At 34.6% G+C, this 20,270-nt stretch overlaps 1 protein-coding gene across 1 annotated transcript; it reads right to left on the bottom strand.

Moving 5' to 3' along the window:
* Window positions 1–5,372: 5,372 nt before the first annotated feature.
* On the bottom strand, window positions 5,373–10,139 carry LOC112715186 (inactive TPR repeat-containing thioredoxin TTL3). Its single transcript, XM_025766954.3, has 5 exons — window positions 8,550–10,139; window positions 7,893–8,088; window positions 7,619–7,791; window positions 6,702–7,035; window positions 5,373–5,877 (listed from the first exon to the last, which is right to left on the bottom strand). Exons 1-5 carry the CDS (start codon window positions 9,461–9,463, stop codon window positions 5,752–5,754), a joined length of 1,743 nt encoding a protein of 580 aa, XP_025622739.1. The 5' UTR covers window positions 9,464–10,139; the 3' UTR covers window positions 5,373–5,751.
* Between the last annotated feature and the right edge of the window lie 10,131 nt (window positions 10,140–20,270).

Here is a 20,270-nt window from a genome sequence, read left to right as displayed (position 1 = left end):
AATTATAATTTTAAAAATTTAAAAGATTTAAATTTTAAAATAACTACTATATTATTTAGTGAGATTTAAAATATTAAAATTTTTAATATATAATCAACAATAATTTGATAAATTTGTTTAAATAAAAAAAAGTTACTATAAAAAAGTTACAATTTGAAAAGGTAAAATTTTAAAATACAAATGACAAAATAACTTTATAATAATTTAATAATTTTTATTATTTTATGTAAAAAGAGAATTTTATTTATTAAAATCTAAAAATAATATTAAAATTAATACTATCAAAAAATATTTTAAATTTAATATTATGAAAAAATAAAAAATTATATAAGGACTAATTTGATTGATTTTTAAAATTTTAGGGATGAAAATGATTTACGTCTGAACTTTCAAGAACTATTTTGATTATAAATAACTTTTTTACATGTCAAGTGACACGTGAAGTGCTAGGTGTCACTGACTTGACATTAACCTGACATGTGACACTTAACATGACATGTCATCATCTAACTAACGGAAAGACCAATTTGACTTACGTTTTATTTTTTAAGGATTAATATGACTAAAAAAATCATTTGAGGACTAATTTAAAAAATGAGTGATCTTTTAGAGACGAATTTAACTATTAACCCGATATATATACTATCAAACTTATAAGAGAAACTGAGAAAGTATAAAAAACTACGCCTTTTTCTTTGTTTCTTACGTAAATAATGTTAAAAAAGAAAAACTAATTTTAAATTTGAAAATTAAATTTTGAATTAGTTAAATTTAACTTTTTGAATTTTTTTTGTTGCAACTACTCTCTCGTAATTCTGTGCCACTGCTGTCGCTACTGTATCGCGACTTTGGTTCCTTTGCAGCTGCTATTACTTGATTTTTATCAATTAAGTTGGATGTTCATTTTAAAGTAGATACTTATTTGGGTTTCTAGAGTAATTTTTATCCGTTGAGCGATGGCCCTTTCACTCGACACCGTCAGATCACTAAGGCCGACTTTCGTCTCTGCTCGATGGATGGGTCTTACAGTCAAGCTCGCTTCTGCCTTTGCACTCGAGGGTCAATCTCTGTCTGGCCCGAGAAAACCTTTGCACGCCTCCGTTACCTTTTGGGAGGCCTACGCCCCACAGAAACTGTCTACATGAGACTGTCCCTTGGCCCGTAGGTCCTGGCACAAGGTTAGAATCCTAATTCTTCCAGAGTGGTATCTCACTAATGGCTCGGGTCCCCCGGAAGGAGGCCTTCTTTGCCCTCCACTTAAGCTGCGCAGGAAAAGTCCAAAGCTAATTCCAAGGAACAGTGAAGCTTTATAGGGTCTTTCTATCCAGGTAGAGGTAGTCACATTTGCATAGACATGTCTATTTCACCGAGTCTCAGTGCCCAGATCGTTACGCCTTTCGTGCAGATCAGAACTTATCCGACAAAGAATTTCGCTACCTTAGGACCGTTATAGTTACGACCGCCATTCACCGGGGCTTCGGTCGCTGGCTCCCTTGTCATCAGGTCACCAACTTCCTTGACTTTCCGGTACTGGGAAGACGTAGCCCCCATACATGGTCTTACGACTTTGCGGAGACTTGTGTTTTTGGTAAACAGTCGTCCGAGTGTGGTCATTGCGACCCTCTTTGTGAGGGGCACCCCTTCTCCCGAAGTTACGGGGCTATTTTGTTGAGTTTCTTAGAGAGAGTGGTCTCATATCCCTAAGTATTCTCTACCTATCCACCGGTGTCGATTTTGGGTACAGGTACTTTTTTATTGAAGGTCGTTCGAACTGATATTTGAGTGAGCCTGTGGTGCTAACTGCGAAAATCAACATGTGAAATCGACACTATGTGACGGGCTGCAATTTGGACGCGTGCAAGTAATCTTTAGCTACAGCAACGGATTTGAAAAAACAACTGTTACAAAACCAGATATATTTAATTTTCCATTGAAGAAAGAAGATTAATTAAGCGTGATTAGGTAATTAAATTTAGGACGCTGATGGACTAAATTTTTGACACCTCAGGAGTGATATGGCCTGCCTTCTTTTTTAGTAACATTCATAAATTAGAATGCCATGCCAAAAATATTGGTCAGATAGGAAAATTTGGGTACCATGTATTATTAAAAAATTATCTTACCAAAAAAATTTTAATATATTATAAATGTTTGAATTAATTACCATTCATGAAATACTATAAAATAAATATCTATAGTAAGATGTAGTTATTTTTTTTGAAAAAAAAAACAACGATAATTACAAATTTGTATGTTTTTTGAATTAGTTACCATTTATTTATAAATTTATTTATTTATTTATCGTTGTATAATAAATTATTACTCAAATAATAAATAAAAAATTTATTATCTTAAATTTATTTGAGTAACAATTTATTACTCTAAAAAAATTATTACTCAAATAAATTAAAAAATAGAAAAGATCTTTTTATTATAATAGATTTATTTGAATCATAACTCAGTAAAAATAATAAATTATTACTCAAATAAATTTATAATAATAAATATTTATTTATTTAAATAATAATTTTTTAAAAATGATAAATTATTTCTCAAAAATAAATAAATAAATTATTAGATTAATAAATAAATAAATAGTAATTAATTAAAAATATATAATGACTAGAGTGATGAGTTATTTTTTTAAACAAATAATAAATATATATTATAACAGATATTTGAGACATTAGGAAGGGTTAATATAATAAAATTTTGAAGTACTCGATACAGAAAATTTAACTCGAACAGTAGTTAAATACATGTTAAAATAAATCGAGAAGTTAAGGTTTTACTATAGAATTGTAATATGGTTATAAGGTTAGTAAAATGTTTGATAATAGATTATATTATTTATATTCCTAATGTATTTGTGGTCCATATGAATAATTGCAATATAATTATAAGGTTAATAAATTTTTTAGCATGGCATATTACTCCTAGCCTATGAACATGTTAAAAATTCAGCCCATCAACGTTTCAAACTTAATCACCTAATCACACTTAATTAATCTCCTTTCTCCAACAGAAAATAGAAAATGGGATACATCTGGCTGCGTCAAATTTATTTCATCAATCCCGTCGTTGTGGTTAAAGGTTACATGCACGCATCCAAATTACATCTCGCCACGTAGTGTCAACTTCACTTGTTGATTTCCGCAGTCAGCACCACAGGCTTTTTCTTGGTTATTTTACTTGATTTGTTTGATTTTACATGCACATACTTCGCAGGATATTCTTTTTACTATGTATGCAGATGATTCTTTTACTAAAATGTGGATCTTTATTTGAGTAATACTATTTGGGTGTACGAGGCAAAGCGTCACGCGATGGAAGTGGCGAATATACGACGCCGCGACGTGGAAGTAAGGGCAGAGGTGCAACATTGGAGCAGCGGCGGAATAAGGCTTTTGGCTCAGTGACGGTGCGTGGTGCGACGTCACGAAGGGGAGAAGGCGCGCAGCGACAGCATCGCTTGTAAGGAGGACAGGGGCGGCGCAACGCATGGGAGAAGGTGTAGCAGCAACGTTGAGAGCAGGGGGTGCGACGCAGGGAAGAAGAAGGTGCAGCGGCAGCGTCAGTTGCAGGGAGCATAGGGGCGGCGCAACGCAAGGGAGAAGAAGGTGTAGTGGCGGTGCAGCGCGTTGCTTCTTCAAACGATGGCGGCGACTATGAGGTGCGTTGGTGACGGTGTGATAGAGAAGGGAGAGTAAAGCGGCTGCATTAAAAAGAGAGAAAGATGAAAGGTGAGAGGTTAGAGTTGTAGTGGATAAATAGAGTGAAATATTTTTTGTTTTAGTTGACTTGGAGTGTAATTTATTGTTCACGTTATTCAGATCTTATATCTACCTAACAGAACTCAACTTATAATAACATATATAGTTAATGAATGAAACACATCTTTTCCGATATCAATAAAAGTTGACACCCTCTAGTGTTTATTTTCAATTTTTATAGTTTATTTGAAAATTTTTAATAGTAAAAAATTAAATTAAATTCTAGTTTTTGGAATGAATTAGTAAAATGATAGAATTGAATTGAATTCTAGTGTTTGAAATATAAATGAATTGAAGTTTTATAGTGGACAACTTTTTCTTTTATTAATATAATATTATATTTAAATAATAAATATACTTATTTAGTAAATTATATGAAATAATAAAAAAATTATGTTTTTCACCTAAATTTTTTTAACTAAAATTTATTCACCTCTTTTAGAAAATTTTTTTGGATTAATCTAAAAATATTAAATTTAAAAAATATTTTTATTAATTAAAAAAATTAAATGGTTCTCCAATAACAAACCAACAAAAAAAACAAAATATAAACTATTAAGAATCAACTTATTGAATGGTCTAATGACACAACAAGTAAAAAAAAAGTCAGTTATTAACAACAAATTATAGCAACTAATTAATGTCATTAAAATGAGACAAAATTATGTCATCTTTTGCTAGTGTCATGATTGACACAATTCACTTGAAATATTCGGATGTAAGAGACTAACAAATATTTGGTGTCATTAATCTAAGTTAAACCCATAAAATCTATACGTGTGGATATTTTTTTTAGATTTACATAGTATACCTTCCAAAAAAAATAGGTATATATTATATTAAGTGAGTTGAAGGAATGGGAAGAAAATGGAATGAAGGCGGTGAGCGAAGAGAGAATATATGTTGAAAGGTGGGAAGCCTTAAGAGAAAGTGAGTGAGAAAATTTAAAGTGTTGCCGTCCAAATTCTTCGTGAGGAGGTGGCGAGGTGGTACCTCTAAAAGACTCCGATACTTAAGTTAGCAAGGATTTTAGACAGGTTTTTAGTAGATTAAAATTTGAATATACTTGATGGGTGTCAGTGTATTTATAGTAGAGTTGATAATCACTTTTGTTGAAGTAGTTCTACGTTTATTGATGGATAACCATTCTTTTATCTTGAGAGTTTGTTAAGATCTATCTTTTAAGAAAAATAAAAATAGTTGTAGAGATTCGAAAAGGCAGTTACTTGTTTGGGCAAGTAAGGTTGGACTCTCCTCGTAGTGTCCGACCTCCTTAAAGAGGTCGGATATATGATGGAAGCGTTCTCCTTTGAGTCAGGCCTTTTATCTTTATTAAGTTTGGCTTTTATGAGTTAAAATAGTGTTATAAAACAACTATAATTATTACTGTTAAAATTAATTAAGGGCTGAGATTAAACACCGAAGGATATTGACACCGAAGAGAATCCGCTCCTTAACGAGTCTCTTTACAGTTTACATAATGTATAAAAATAAATCTTATATCCCATATAAATTTTTTAAAAGAGTTATATTGAATTTGAAGATGGATCATAAATCTGGTTAGAGAGAAGTAGAGAACATAAAATCTATAGAAATGGATTAGTCAAGGGAACAAAACAAGAAATATATAATTAGCGCCGCCGAATTCCCTAAAGAATAAAATCTAATAATGTACACTGATGAATTCCTTCAAAGAAAAATCATCATACAATATATCTCCCAACGAGAATTTCTGTGGAATTGAGAAGAGACACATATCAAGTACTAGTTCTACAATATACATTGAGAATTTCTGTGGAATTTCGTTCCAGCTTGTAAACAAATGGGGCAATTTACTTCCGATGGAAATGTTTTAAAGTGCATATTGATCATCCAATCCTTTGTGTTGCAATTTGCTAACACGATAATAAGGCCTCTGTTTTCTTTGTATGATTCTCTTCTCTCAATTATATGAATCAAATATATTATTTCATCTCCTTTATCCACCTCTTTGCGTCTTTAGCTTTTCTTGGGCCTCCAGCAATGCCCGTTTTACTTGTTCATCATCTGGTGTCTCTTTTAACAAAATTTCATAGTCTTGTATGGAAGCTTCCCACCTTTCCAACTAAAATATCACAAGAAAAATCACAAAAGAGAGAATAACATTATTCACATAACTAGAAAACCAAATTTGGATTGCACTGAAACTTATTTTGTCTAACTTACATCCTTGTTAATTATGGACTTGGCATCTAGAAGGTGAAGTTCAATATTATGAATTGTTCATAAACAAAGATATATGCATAACCTACTGGATAGCCAAACTTATGATTTTTTCATCAATTTAAATCTTGCACTTTACCCTCTAAAAGTGTACCTGTAAGAATTCATTAATTATGCAAGACTATTTCTCTGTTTTAAGGCCCTCATTTGGTAACCGTTCCAAGATAACATGCAGAGACGTTGATAGAGATAAAAGGAAAATATATCCCCATCTTCCCTATACTTTTGATTGACAAAAAATATAGAGAAATTTGTTCTGATACAGATATTTTATTTGTCTTTGTAGCTGTCACCTTGTTTAAATTCGTTTGCGGCACTCAGTGTATTTATATTTCTGAGTAAATGTTCTTTTCGGTTCCTGATCATTTATTAGAAAGACAAAATGCCTCTCTACAATTCGAAAATTTTTAATGGGTCCCAAACCATTCAAATAACTGGTCTAAAAGGCCTCTGACACATCAACATGCAATTGTTGACAAGAGCCGCTTAGATGTGTTACTTGGACGGTTGGGAACTGAATAGATTGTAGAGGGGACTTCGAAGAAATGGGAGACCGGAAAGGACACTTGCTCATTTCTATCACGTGACAACCTTCGAAAGCAGCCTAAGTGTATGCTGCATGACATTGACATGAACAAAACAGAATAAGTAGGTTAGATTGTTCACCTTGGCATTGCAATCAGCTCTTCTCAACCTAGCCTTGGCATAAGATGGGCGCAAGTTAAGTGCAAGAGTGCAATCTTCCGCAGCTTTCTCATATTGGCCTAGTTTTGATCTGCATGCAGCACTGTTGCATAGTAAAACAGAGTTATATGGATCACGTTCAAGTCCCTCTCCATATGCGGCACAGGCCTCAGAGAACCTTGATGCCTTGAAAAGCTCGTTTCCCTTTGATCGAGCAGCGCTGACATCTCGAGCCTTTCTCATAACCATATTGGCCTCCCTATTATTGGGATCCAAACTAACTGCTTTCTGTGCTGCTTCTAAAGCATCTTCAAATCTACAGAGTTGATATAGGTTTCACTTTAGAATCTTGCTACATAGTTTGAAGGTTAATCGTACGAATCTATAACAAATTAATTTGATTCATGTAAAGATACATATTTTGCACAAATCATGGGTGGGATTTCTACTAATTGTGATGAACAAATTTTGCTGAATTTTTTACTGAGAACTTCTTAGTTAGCAATTTCAATGGTATGATCACTTCTATGCAGGTATTCGGTTTAAAAAGAAGAAGATCTGCATATAGGTAGCATGTATTAGTAAGTAGATTCTTACCATGGACCTTACAATATATATTGGTACTATAGTTATCTAATTTTTTAAAACAATATTAATTTAAAATGGATATGCATTATTAGTCAAGCATGAAGACAGTGGAGAAATCATTAACTGCTAACTAGCTATAATTCACAAACTAACCCTGCCTAACTCATCTGTGACCTATCTTCAAGAGATTGATAGGCACTCTACACTTAATTGAATTGTAGAAAGCAAATGCCAATTTGAGTGTTCAGAATTCAGATTACCTAATAAATTTCGAGGTTCAAATAATAAAATGAAACCAAAAGGATTCTAACCTCCCAGCTGCTATATCGACTTGGGCATGTGTCACCAACAAATTTGCATTGCATATAGGTCCAAAGAACCTAGTACACTCATCAACATCAAATTTCGGGCACTTTGACATTATTTTTTCTGCATCTTGATGTCTACGAAGCTTTAAGAGTGCTTCTGCTTGTAATGCAAATATCTTCCAGTAAGGCAAGACCATAGTCATATTAGCACATGTTTAATTAGCATAGTCATATTAGAACATGCAATGATAAATGTATATAATTTAAAACTACTCACCTGTTGAGCAGAATCTGCACCAGATGATATAACCTTGTTAGTTTCAGTGATTAGTGTGTTGCAATCACCCACCCTGCGAGCCTCCGTGCACTTGTTTAGATGAACCTGAAGAATCTTCACTTTAGCAATCTCATCAGGATCAGCCTCTGGTCCTGCTTGTTTATAATGATACAATGCCTTTTCTGGGTCTCCTAGTCTGAAAGAAAGTCAATGAGACTATGAATAACAAGTAAAAGACATTCTTATTGCTCCAAGCCAGAAACTGCTGTTGCTATGTAAATTCTCCTGATACATTGATTTTCGTATGTGCTACTTTGTCTAAATTGACAGTTAATTTGAAATGGAAGAACTACCCTTTTACCATTTTTCAACATTAGCAATACATTAAAATTGTATGTAAATGAAATACGAGGGACAATGAGATCGCGGGGGATGCTGAAAAATCTCTTATAGTTTATTGTTATCACCTTAATAATCAATTTTTATTGAAGCAACAAAAAGAGAATATAGTAGAATAAGAAATTTCTCTTATTCTATAAATACCTAAGAATCTCTCTCATATATACAAGGAAAATAATTAGAGATGCATGTTGGAAGATGTATATGAGAAACATAATCTTTTTTCTACTGAAAGGAAAGTGCTGCATGGATACTTACCTAAAGTACAAGTTTCCCAATCGTTGATGAGCTCTTTGGTAATGCTGATCAATCCGAATGGCTTCTCTACATTCAAACACAGCCTCCAAAAGCCTTCCAAGAGCTGTTAATGCTGCACTTTTATTGCTTCTATAAGCAGCCTTATTAGGATCAATTGCAATTGCTGCATCATACAGAGCCAATGCCTCAGCAAAGTTCCCATTCTTATAATCCTCATTCCCCATTATCTTCAACTGTTCAGGGTCCATTCTAGTAGACACAGCCCTACAAAGTGAACCTGATTCTTCTTTACTATTCCTAGTAACCTTTTTATTCCTATTATTGTTACTACCACCACCATTTTCCACTTTATCCATTGGAATGTTTGAACTAGGATAATTTGTTCCTCCTCCTCCTTGTCCAAGGTTACCTAAGTTACCATATATCATCACATTGCTAGAAGCTCGAACAAGCTTGTTGCTTCCCTTCGGCTTCTGGTAATCGTTTAACATGCTATCAAGCTCACCGGATATTCCAACGGCATCTTTTGGAACCTTTCTTCCTTGATTGACATATCCTTGTACAGGTGACACCTTTGACGACCTAGATGACGAACACACTGCCATTGATGCTGCTGCTGCCTCATCATGTTGTTGTTGTTTCCTTTGGTGGTTTTGGTTTACACTTACAACTACATGCTTTTGCCTTTGGGGAGTGTTGGAATTGCTTGATGCAGAAGAAGCAGATCTTCGGGCATCATCAGAGACATCACTCCGGGGCCGTTTTGAATCTTTGGCTTTTGATGGTTGCTTCCCATGATTATGAGCATCGTCATTACCAGAATATCTTTCAGTTTTGCTCCTAGATGAGCCGCGCCTGCGAAGCAATGATGATAGCAAACCACAACCTCTGCTTTCTGGTGAAGTGTCTCTCATTTTGTTTTTCCCTCTCTAATTTTCCTTGAATGTGTTCTAAGACTTATGTTTTTCTATACAGATTTGGCTATTGAGGATAATAATGGATGATCATTAGTGTTTTTAACAAGAGTAATGAAAATTCTATGTTATGTGAACTTGTCTTGATAAATCTAGTGAAATGGGAAACATTTCAAATTGAGACATTACAACAAACACTTGGAATGCAAAAGTAATCCAGAGATCGAAATGAACCCTTATGGCTAAGGATTATAAGCCCAATAATATTTCCAGCAGATAATTCTAATTTCTAAAGAACCTCCTCCTGGAAAGGCTGCAAGGGAATGATTTTTTTTTTTAATAAATTCTCTAATCTAAAAAAAATGGATAAAAAGAACCAAATGGCATGATCTCCAAAAGGAAAACTTATGGGGAAAAGGGAAGAAAAGAACGACGAAACGAAAATCTGTTATTTTATTGATGTATATACATTGCTCTAGCTGGCTTTCAATTTCCTTCTCAATATTTTTGTTTTTTCAGGTTAGTTTCATCGGAACAAGAAAAGCATTAGACCCGGTCTTGGTTACAACTCACAAGAAGGATGTCGAAAATTATGGGAAATGATTAGGTTTGTTATCTGTTTTGTTTCCTTGTAAGTTGTAACCTCAATGGCTGTAACATGCCAAAATCATAAGCACAGTAGTTACATATTATAGGATTATTTTATATGGACACTAAAACTCAATTATTAATGATTAATTGGTCACCATATAAAAATAAAAAAATACTAGTCATTAAAATTAATTTATATAATTGTGTATAAATATATAAGTAATTTAACTTATATTTTTAGCCAATGAGTAATAGCTCAAATGGCATAATCTTCTTATATTCAATTAAAAGGTTACGGGTTCGAATTTCTTATTTTTTATAAAAAAAATTTAACTTATTTTTAATATATGGATATTTATATTCTAATATGTATTTTATATTTATAGTTAATTTTAATATATGTCTAATATAATTTTTTATTATTTTGATATTACCATAGTTGATTATTTTATTGTGTAATATTTGATTATTTTGGCTACTAATTTCTTGTTAAAAAAATGTATGAAATAAGATTCCAATTTAGATTAATTGATGAATTTATGATTATAATTTATAAATGTAGATATGGACTAAATTAGGGTATGAAGATGAAAAAATTAGTCTCCATGGGGATAATAGTTGTGCCAGATAATTACTCTAATAGGTAATTTACTGCTAGAAAAGGACATAAATTAAGGATGTCAACAGGGCGGGGGGCGGGGGCGGGGATGCCTCCCTGCTCCCCATCTCGCCTCCAGATTTGCTTCTGCCCCAGTTTTCGTTTCTCGTCGTAGGGAAATATTGTTCTCCATCCTCATTTTTCACAGAGCCCCATGATCCACGGGGATCCCATTTCCCATCTATCTGATCATTCTAACTAATTATTAATTTTCATATAAATAGAGTTGCAAGTATCCATCTTATACAAAAACAAGATTTTATACAAAAAATCTAAACAACAAGATGGTGACTTCTTTCGAAATGACGCATTGGGGGAACGCAATGGCGAGCCAGAGGACAGAACAGTGGACAAGGTGGGAGACGGGAGAACAGAGAGGAGAATGGACATGACAGCAGAGTTACGAAAATGAACACCGCAAATAGAGAGCACGATGCGTTGAGGTGTGATGATGCAGTGAAAAGGGAGCGTGGCTGCAGAGAGGTTGGATGGAGTATGGACAGCGTTAGGGATCTTTGAATTGAAGAAGGGTTATCCAAATGAGAATTAGGATAATTCAACTATTAAGGGTAATTCAATAAATTTATGAATTTCGGAGATTAGCGGAGACGGGACGGGGATCCCCGCTTGAATTTTCGCGCCTGCCTTGGAGGAATTTTGTCTCCCGTCCCCATCCCCACAAATAAAATTCTCCACAGTCAGATCCCCATTCAGAATAGTCTCTGTAGAGATTTCCACATCTCGGAGAGTTTTGCTATCCATAACGTAGACACTGCTATAATATCTGTGATATGAATTCAATTTCAGTAATCTTAATAGTGTAATTAAAATTTTAATAAAGACTATTTTAATATACATGTCTACTCTTAAAATGCATACTATAGTATTTATACTATGGTTACTATAGTCGTTACAGCATTTTAAAAATTTTGATAAAATCTAAAGAATATTTTTTATTATATAACAATATTTCTTAATTTAAAAAAATTATTATTAAAATATAAAAAATATTATTTTAATTTTAATAAAAAATAAAATAGCATTTGAAAGATTATATTTTTAAGAGATATTGCTTAAAAGAATGAAATTGGTCTATGATATTTAAAAGATGACAACTGATTAACAAAATATTTTGATGGTGAATTTAAGTCTACATTTTATAATGGAAATACTTATATAATTGTTAGTCAAAAATAAATAAATTCGAAGGAAAAGATTGTTTGAATTGATAAGTAAGTTTTCGAAAGAGAAGTTTGTATCGAAGGAGGTCTATTTAGGGACATTAAGTAAGAGTTTGATTAGCTCAACAAATCGAGGAGTTACTCGAGTAAAGAAGATCGAAGATTATTGAAATCGAAGGTTATTCTGTAACTGTTATGTGATCAGGCAAAAGAGTTGGAACAGTTATCCATGTTTTCGCACACGTGGGAGTTTCATTTCAAAATTGATCAGTTAAGGAAATGCTTATAAATAATAGAAGACTCAAAGTCACAAGGGTTGGAACTTTGCTTCAGAAAACACTCAGACACACTCACATCCCTAGCAAATTTCTGAGTCTGCATTCGAGTTTCTTTTTTGTAGGGTTCCTTCCATGTTTTTTTATCTTTTCATGTTCAATTTATCTTTCGAGCAACTTTAATTTTCTTGTCAGATTTACCTTCCAGCATTTTTAATTTCCATGTCAAAATTCCTTTGATTCAGTCGAAGGTATTTTATATCTTTGTTTAAATTTAATGCAAACCATTTCGATTTCAGTCTATTTTACTTACAAAATTTTTATTTAACACCTTTTTCAGTCTTTCCTTTTAAATCTTGTCTGATTCGAGGATCATTGATACACTTCTAAAAAACTGGTACTCGCAAAAAAGAGGAGTAGGTTTTGCTCCCAGACCATTAGAATCGAACCACCATTGATTTGCTAAAAATTGACAAAACAAATTGGCACACCCGATGGGATAGTTTTAAATTGAAGTGTGTCAAATGATTTTGGTGTTACTTGGTGTATGCAATTAAGAAGTTGAAGAATTGTTCACATAGCTGATGAAATATCGAATGTGAATGGTGGTTCATCCACTAATGACAATGCACCAATAACTGTACAACCTTCAGACGTTACTTCACATTCTGAAGGGGTGGTTATCAGTGAAAGTGTCGCAGTTACAAATGTGCAGGCTGGAAATAACGAACGTAATACTCGTCCACGTGGTAATCCACCACCAATTCAGCCTTAAGTAACTGCTGGTTGGCCTCTTTATGGCCTTCCTTCTGGTTTTACTCTATCGGTGAGTGGTTTTATTCCTCCGATCCGATTTGGGGGTGTAAATGGAGTAAATAATGCTCAAAATTCACAACAACGATTCGAGTTTTCTAGAGATTATAATGTGGGCTCTACATCAAATGCTTCTAATTCAATAGCAACATTTTGACAACATGTAGAAGAAAGTCATCATGATTTGTTTAATTTATTGACCCAGCAAATAACCACAATTCTGAGTCTTATTATGGCTGATCACGAATCGAAATTCGATCACCTTGCAAGGCAAGTTGAGCGAATTGCTTGAATCGTTGATTATGATGAAGGAGAAAGGCAAAATGCCACAGGAAATAGTGAGGGTTTCAAAACCTATTTCAAAATGAGAATGACGTTTTTAGAAACAGAGAAAATCCTCAGGTAATTTCTCATGGTCAAAATGCAGATGATGTTCTGGCTCGATTACGCACTAATCAAGTCGGTGAACATTATCAAGTTACTAGAATTGATGAAAATGTTCTAAATAGGGTTGGAATCAATATAGGGTTCATGAATTGACCCCACTTTTTGTCAGTTTTTCCTCATCATGTTCAAATGGCTGAAGTGCCAAGAGGAGTGAAAAATCCTAAAATAATTACAAAGTTTGCAGGAAAAGTTGGAGAATCGACTACTAAATATGTTGCTCGATATTTGGTCGAGATTGGAAATTTAGCTAATGATGAAAGTTTGAAAATGAAAGTTTTTTCCTTCTTTGTTAACGAAGAATGTATTTACTTAGTTTTCGAATCTTAGACCGAATTCGATAACAACATGGGCTTAGTTAGAAAATGCCTTTCATGCCCAATTTTATCAAGGAGAATTGAATGTGGCAGTTACTGACTTAGTAGCTTTGAAACGAGAAGATGGTGAGACCATTGACGACTATATGATTTGTTTCAAAAACGCTAGAAGTCGTTGTTATGTATCACTACCTGAAAGTGAAGTAGTAAAGATAGCAGTTATGGGATTAGAATTTTATATGCGTCAGAAGTTACTCAATATGCATACTCTTGATTTAGCCCATTTGGCTGAAAGGGTGCGCCAGGTAGAAATTTTGAAGAAAGAAAAGAGAAGTATAAGAGCGAAAGGAGGTTGAAGAGTAAAACTTTTTCTCGAAAGGAAAAAGTTGCTTACGTGGCCATAGAATCCTCTGAGGAGGAGTCCGATTTAGAGGCGGATGTTGATTTGGCCGAACTTAAGAAAGGTCTTCCTTATGTGTGTTCTTTACTTAAGAAACTCCTTAGCAATGAGAAGTCAAATGATTCAAAACTGAAAAGTGGAAAGAGATACCGTTTTGATATTTCAAAATCTGATCAGATTTTTGATGTGTTGCTTAAAGATAAATAGTTAATTTTACTAGAAGGCAGAACTTTGCTTTCGGTGAAAGATTTAAAAGGTAAACCCTAGTATAAGTTTCACCAAGTAACTAGTCATTCGACTAACAATTGTGTTCGTTTCAGGAATTTAATATAAGAAGCCATCATGAAAGGACGATTGAAGTTTGATGATGGTAAAAAAGAGATGAAAGTTTATTCTGATCCTTTCGATTCTAAGGCCAGTTTTGCTGAGCCATATTTAGGTGTGAATATGGTTAGAATATCTTATGACTTTGACATGGCTCTGGAAAACTTTGAGTCAGATGTATGATCTGTATACCCTGGAGCAGATAATGGGTTGTTGGATTTTCTGGAACAACAGAAGATAAAAGATCGGGACGTATCTCTATGCCCTCAATGCAATGCAGTTTTCAATGCTGAAGCTGTAGCAATTTTTGAGAAGGAAATGATGAAGAAGGAGTTGGATCACAAGGAAGAACATGCCCGTCAGAAATAACCTATTCGACGAATAGAAGGGCAAAGTTCTGGTGGTCCTCAGAAAAACAATACTGCATCTATGAGTCGTTCTCAGGTTTTAGGTGTATAATAGATTCAAAATTGTCATGAATCCCAGAATAGAGATGCTCATTACAAACGTAACCCACAATGGGGGCACAGGGGGTCCTCCTCGAGGGCGTTATCCCTACTTCCATGGCAAAGCCAAGGGGTACCCACGAGGCAGAGATAGAAGAGGACGGCAGCCACCTAAGGTATCTCCTGTTGACAAGGGTAATAGGGCAACACTGTCTGTACACTCTCGAATAGTCTTACCAACTGATAGAGAGACATATCCGAAAGGAGTTTCTTCTCCAGTGAAATTGGACAAGGGCAAAGCAGTGGTTAGAATTACAGTCACTAATAAAGACAAGGGTGCTGATCTGGATGAAGAATATTTTGAAGAAAGAGACGAGGAAATGGTCAGTACCATTTTGATTATCCCAACTGAGTACTTGGGAGAATATGAAGGTGATCCTGAGGATGCTTATGACGTGGATGATGAAGAAGCATTCTTGTTCATTCGATATGAGGATGAACCAGGTTATTTTCAAAGACCTTCCGAGAAACAAAAATTCCATTTGCGCCCACTTCATATTACTGCAACTATGAATGGAATTAAAGTAAATAAAGTTCTGATAGATGGAAGGGAAGCTATAAGTTTGTTGCCTGAGAGGATGATAATGAAGGTAGGCAAGCATCCTGATGATTTGATCCCAACCAATATTTCAGTAACAAACTTTAGTGATGCATTGACCCCTGCAAAAAGGTTAGTTACTTTGGGGGTGAAAGTTGGATTTTCTGATCGAAACACTATCTTTGTGGTGGTGTCTTCGAAGGCAAGTTATAATGCCTTGTTGGGTCAATATTGGATTCATGGAGTTGGGACTGTACTATCTACTGTGCATCAGAGCATCCTTCTTTAGACAGATGATGGGAAACCTGAAGTAGTCAAGCTGATTCGAATTTATATGTCGAACAGTTGCATATCGATTTCAAGGTGTATAGTCCAAAACTAAAACCTTTGAATGTTGACAGGGTACTTAATTCTTAAGAGTGTGTATTGATTTTAGATATTTGAATAACCCGAAAGATGAATATTTTATGCCTATAGCAGATATGTTAATTGACCTGTTGCAGGGAATGAAATTCTAAGTTTTATGGACGGTCATTCAAGGTATAACCAGATCTTCATTGCTGAAGATGATGTGTTAAAAACTGCTTTTCGATGTCCCGGGGCGTTGGGCACTTATGAGTGGGTATTTATGCCATTCGGTCTAAAAAATGCTAGTGCAACATACCAACGTGCTATGAATACCATTTTTCATGAGTACATTGGAAAATTTATGAAGGTATATATTGACGATGTTATGGTTACGTCGAATTCGGCAACTCAACACATCGATCATTTGAGAAGAGCATTTCTTACTATGCGGAAGAAAGGATTAAAAATGAATCCTGTAAAATGTGCATTTGGTGTGTCAGCAAGAAATTTCTTAGGATTTGTTGTCCACAAAAAAGGGATTGCTATCAATAAGAATATGGCTGATGCAATCCTGGCATTATCCCCTCCTAAGTCAAAAAAGAAGTACAATCTTTTCTTGGAAAGGTTAATTACCTTCGAAGGTTCATATCGAATCTTTTAGGACGAACTCAAATATTTTTACCTTTAGTAAAGCTAAAAAATGAATCACAATTTGAATGGACGAGAGAACATCAAAAAGCTTTCGAGTCAATTAAAGCTTATTTTCCAAAGCACCAATAATGGTGAATGTTCGCCCTCATGAACCTTTGAAACTGTATTTGCCGCATCTATGAACATGATTGGGTGTATGTTGGCTCAAGATTATGAGAATGGTCATGAATGAGCCGTTTACTACCTTAGTCGAGTGTTAACTGATATCAAGACAAGGTATTCACCTATTGAAAAGTTGTGCTTATCTTTGTATTACACTTGCACAAAGTTAAAGTGTTATATGGTTGCCAAACCTGTGAAAATCATTTCACAAACTAACCTCGTTAAATATATGTTGACTTCTCCAATGTTGCGAGGTCGACTAGGAAAATGGATGTTAGCATTAACAGAGTTCGACTTGCAATATGTTCCAGCCAAGGCTGTGAAAGGACAGGTCATTGTAGATTTTCTAGTTGACCATTAGAATAATCTGAATGGCCAGGGGGCAAATATAGTTGATGTCCGTGTTGATTATTGAAAGTTGTATTTCGATGGTTCGAAGCATAAAGATGGTGCAGGAGTAGGAATTTTAATTATCTCACCAAAGGGAATTCCATCAGAATTTTTTGTTTGAGTTAAAATATTCTTGTTCGAATAATGTGGCTGAGTATGAAAATTTAATTTTGGGCCTTGAAATTTTGATCGAAAGAAGGGCTTTAAAAGTTAAAATCCTTGGGGATTCTCAGTTAGTTTTGAAACAATTGTCGAAGGAGTTCAAATGTAACAATGAGAAGTTACAAAAATATTTAGCAACGGCATAGGAATTGTTAACTTCCTTTTGAAAGGTTTCATTAGTCCATATTTCAAGAATTCAGAATGAAATTGCTAATGAGTTGGCTCAGATTGCTTCGAGATATAAAATAGGCCCAGAAACAATAAGAAAATTGGCAAATTTTGCCAAATATTAGTGCCAATGGATGAAAGAGAAGTTTTATGCTTGGATGAATAGGAAGATAATGATTGGAGGAAACCTATTGCCAATATTTAAAGAATCCTAGTATTCGGGTTGATAGGAACATAAAGTTGAGAGCAATGAATTTTGTGTTGATGGCTAGTGAATTATATAAGAAAGGAATCGATGGAAGCCTTTCGAGATGCTTGAGGCAAGTGATAAAGACATTGCTCTAGGGAAAGTCCATAGAGGTATACGTGGCGCTCATCAAGTTGGGAAGAAAATGAAATGGGTATTACGTCGAAATCATGTTTATTAGCCTTCTATGATTAAAGATTGCATCGATTATGCAAAAACGTGTTAAGAATGCCAACGCCATGGAGTGGTACAACAAATTCCAGCATCTGAGTTGCATTCGATCATTAAGCCATGGCCATTTCAAGGTTGGGCATTAGATCTAATTGGGTTGATATATCCCCCTTCGTCAAAAAATCATAAATTTATTTTGGTAGCAATAGATTATTTTACAAAGTGGGTTGAAGCTATACTTCTAGTAGAAGCTGGGAAGAATGAAGTGATAGACTTCATCGAGGAGTATATAATTCATCAATTTAGAATTCCTCAAACTTTAAGTACTAATCAAGGGACTATGTTTATTTGTCAGCGAATTAAAAATTTTGCAGCTTTGAGAAATATTAATATGGTAACCTCTACCCCTTATTATGCACAAGCCAATGGGCAAGTCGAAGCAGCAAATAAAATTTTAATCAGTTTGATTAAAAAGCAGATTAGAAATAAACATCGAACTTGGCACGAGACTTTGAGCCAGGTATTATGGGCTTATCGAAATTCTCCAAGAGGATCAACATGTACTTCTCCTTATAAATTGGTATATGGGTATGATGCGATTTTGCCATTAGGGATTTATCTCAATACCTTGAGGATTTTAAGGCAAGATGATTTGCCAGTTGATGATTACTGGAATACAATGTATGAGGAGCTAAATGATTTAGACTCAGAGCGTGTTTTGGCTCTTGAAAATATAATTTGACAAAAGGAAAGCGTTGCTTGAAGTTATAATCGTCGAGTAAAAGAGAAACATTTCAACATTTATAAGCGTGGTCTCATACTTGGGGAATGGCCTTTTCAAGTAATTGAGTTGTACTCTGGCAATGCATATCGAATTAAAGATATTGATTCTAGAAATTTGATTAACTCAATAAATGGGAAGTATTTGAAGCAATATCGATGTATGCTGAATCAAGATTAATAATATAAGTGAATAAGTCAGAAAATAAAAGAGTCATTACAGCATATAAAATATCCTAAGGTGGTGAAATATTAGGTGCCAAAAGTTCTGCTAAGTTAGAATAAAGTTGGACTCTCTCACTATCCAGAGTAGAGAATGCTTCGATTTGTTCATACTCCTCATTTTGGACCTTGTCAAGTTATTTTTCACAATCTTTTTGTTTGCTTTCGATATTGTGGAGCTGATTTAAGAGTTTTTGTTGCTTGGTCTGGGCAGTAGCTAAGGGTATTGCCATGTCAGCCTTCCTTTTTCGAATTTTGGCTAGCTTTTCATTGAGCTAGGGTGCTTTTGCTTCGAGTTCTTCTTCTTGTTTATCATAATGGGCTCGAGCGGCGAAGGCTTGAGAAATTCTCAGATTGAATTATCGGCAAGAGGCCCTTATTGGCTGAAGCACTTCACCAAAATTTTCTGACTCAATTTTGATTTTCCTGGACAGTGATGCAGTCATTAGAAATCTTTATGAATTTCTTGACTATAGCAGAGAATTGAGGAGGAACATAGAATTCAAGGGAGGAGCTTAAAATGTCTGAAAGGAGTGAATTCAGATCTGATTGGCTAGTCTATTCAATAGGTGGATGTGATAAAAGTATAAGAAGAGCAGTTAATTGTTCACGAGAACGTTTGTTAAGTTCTAAAAGAAGGTTAGATGTGGAAGTTTTTGTAGAAGCTGTAGTTGAAATTGGCACCTTATCTTCTTGGCCTATTTGAGTCAAAAAGGCAATCAATCCAACTAAATCATCATTAGAAGGCTGAGAAGGTATATTAGTGGTTTCAGAAGGTGGTTCTAGACCTTGAAAGATCGAAGGATTGGTATTTTTGTGTGGACTTGGAGATTTTTGAGGAGAAGGAATGGTTTTTGGGACGTGAGTAGGCGAATCGGAGTTAGGAGCAATAAGAGAATCATTTGGATTTTTAGCATGGGTTGAAGAAGGAAGATTGTCAATGTTTTGAGTTTGTGAGAGTGAAGGCTGTTCTTGAGTCAAATCGACTACTTGTGTGTCGATCGAAATGGGTGGAATGACCTGAATTGGTTCAACAGATACAACAGTTTGAGTTGGGGAGTGAGATTCTTATTGTTGTGGCCTTGGTTGATCTTGTTGAGTGGTCTGTTCAGGAGCGAGTGAGGAAAATGTATGAACTATGCTCGTAAAAAAGGTGATTGTAGTTCATTTTCTGTTTTTGATTCGCGGAGAGACAAATATCGAGCGCTTCTTTCGAAACCAACTCAATATGACAAAAATGTTTGCTGTTTCAAAGGAGTAGGGTTGGAATAGTTTCGGAGAAGCCCAATTGTCTAGCAGTGTAGTGAGGAGCATAGAGAGTTGCCTTGAATTATTCTTTTTTGTGTTGTGGCAAGCCAATTGGGATCAACTGAACATCCAGTAAATTTGCCCAACTCCTAATAGCAATCTCATCCTCTTGATCGTCATTCGGAAAGAGGAGGCGTTCGAGCCATGCAAG

This window comes from Arachis hypogaea, chromosome 10, assembly GCF_003086295.3.
Source record: "Arachis hypogaea cultivar Tifrunner chromosome 10, arahy.Tifrunner.gnm2.J5K5, whole genome shotgun sequence".
Taxonomy (NCBI): domain Eukaryota; kingdom Viridiplantae; phylum Streptophyta; class Magnoliopsida; order Fabales; family Fabaceae; genus Arachis; species Arachis hypogaea.
This window is presented reverse-complemented; position numbering and strand designations above follow the sequence as displayed.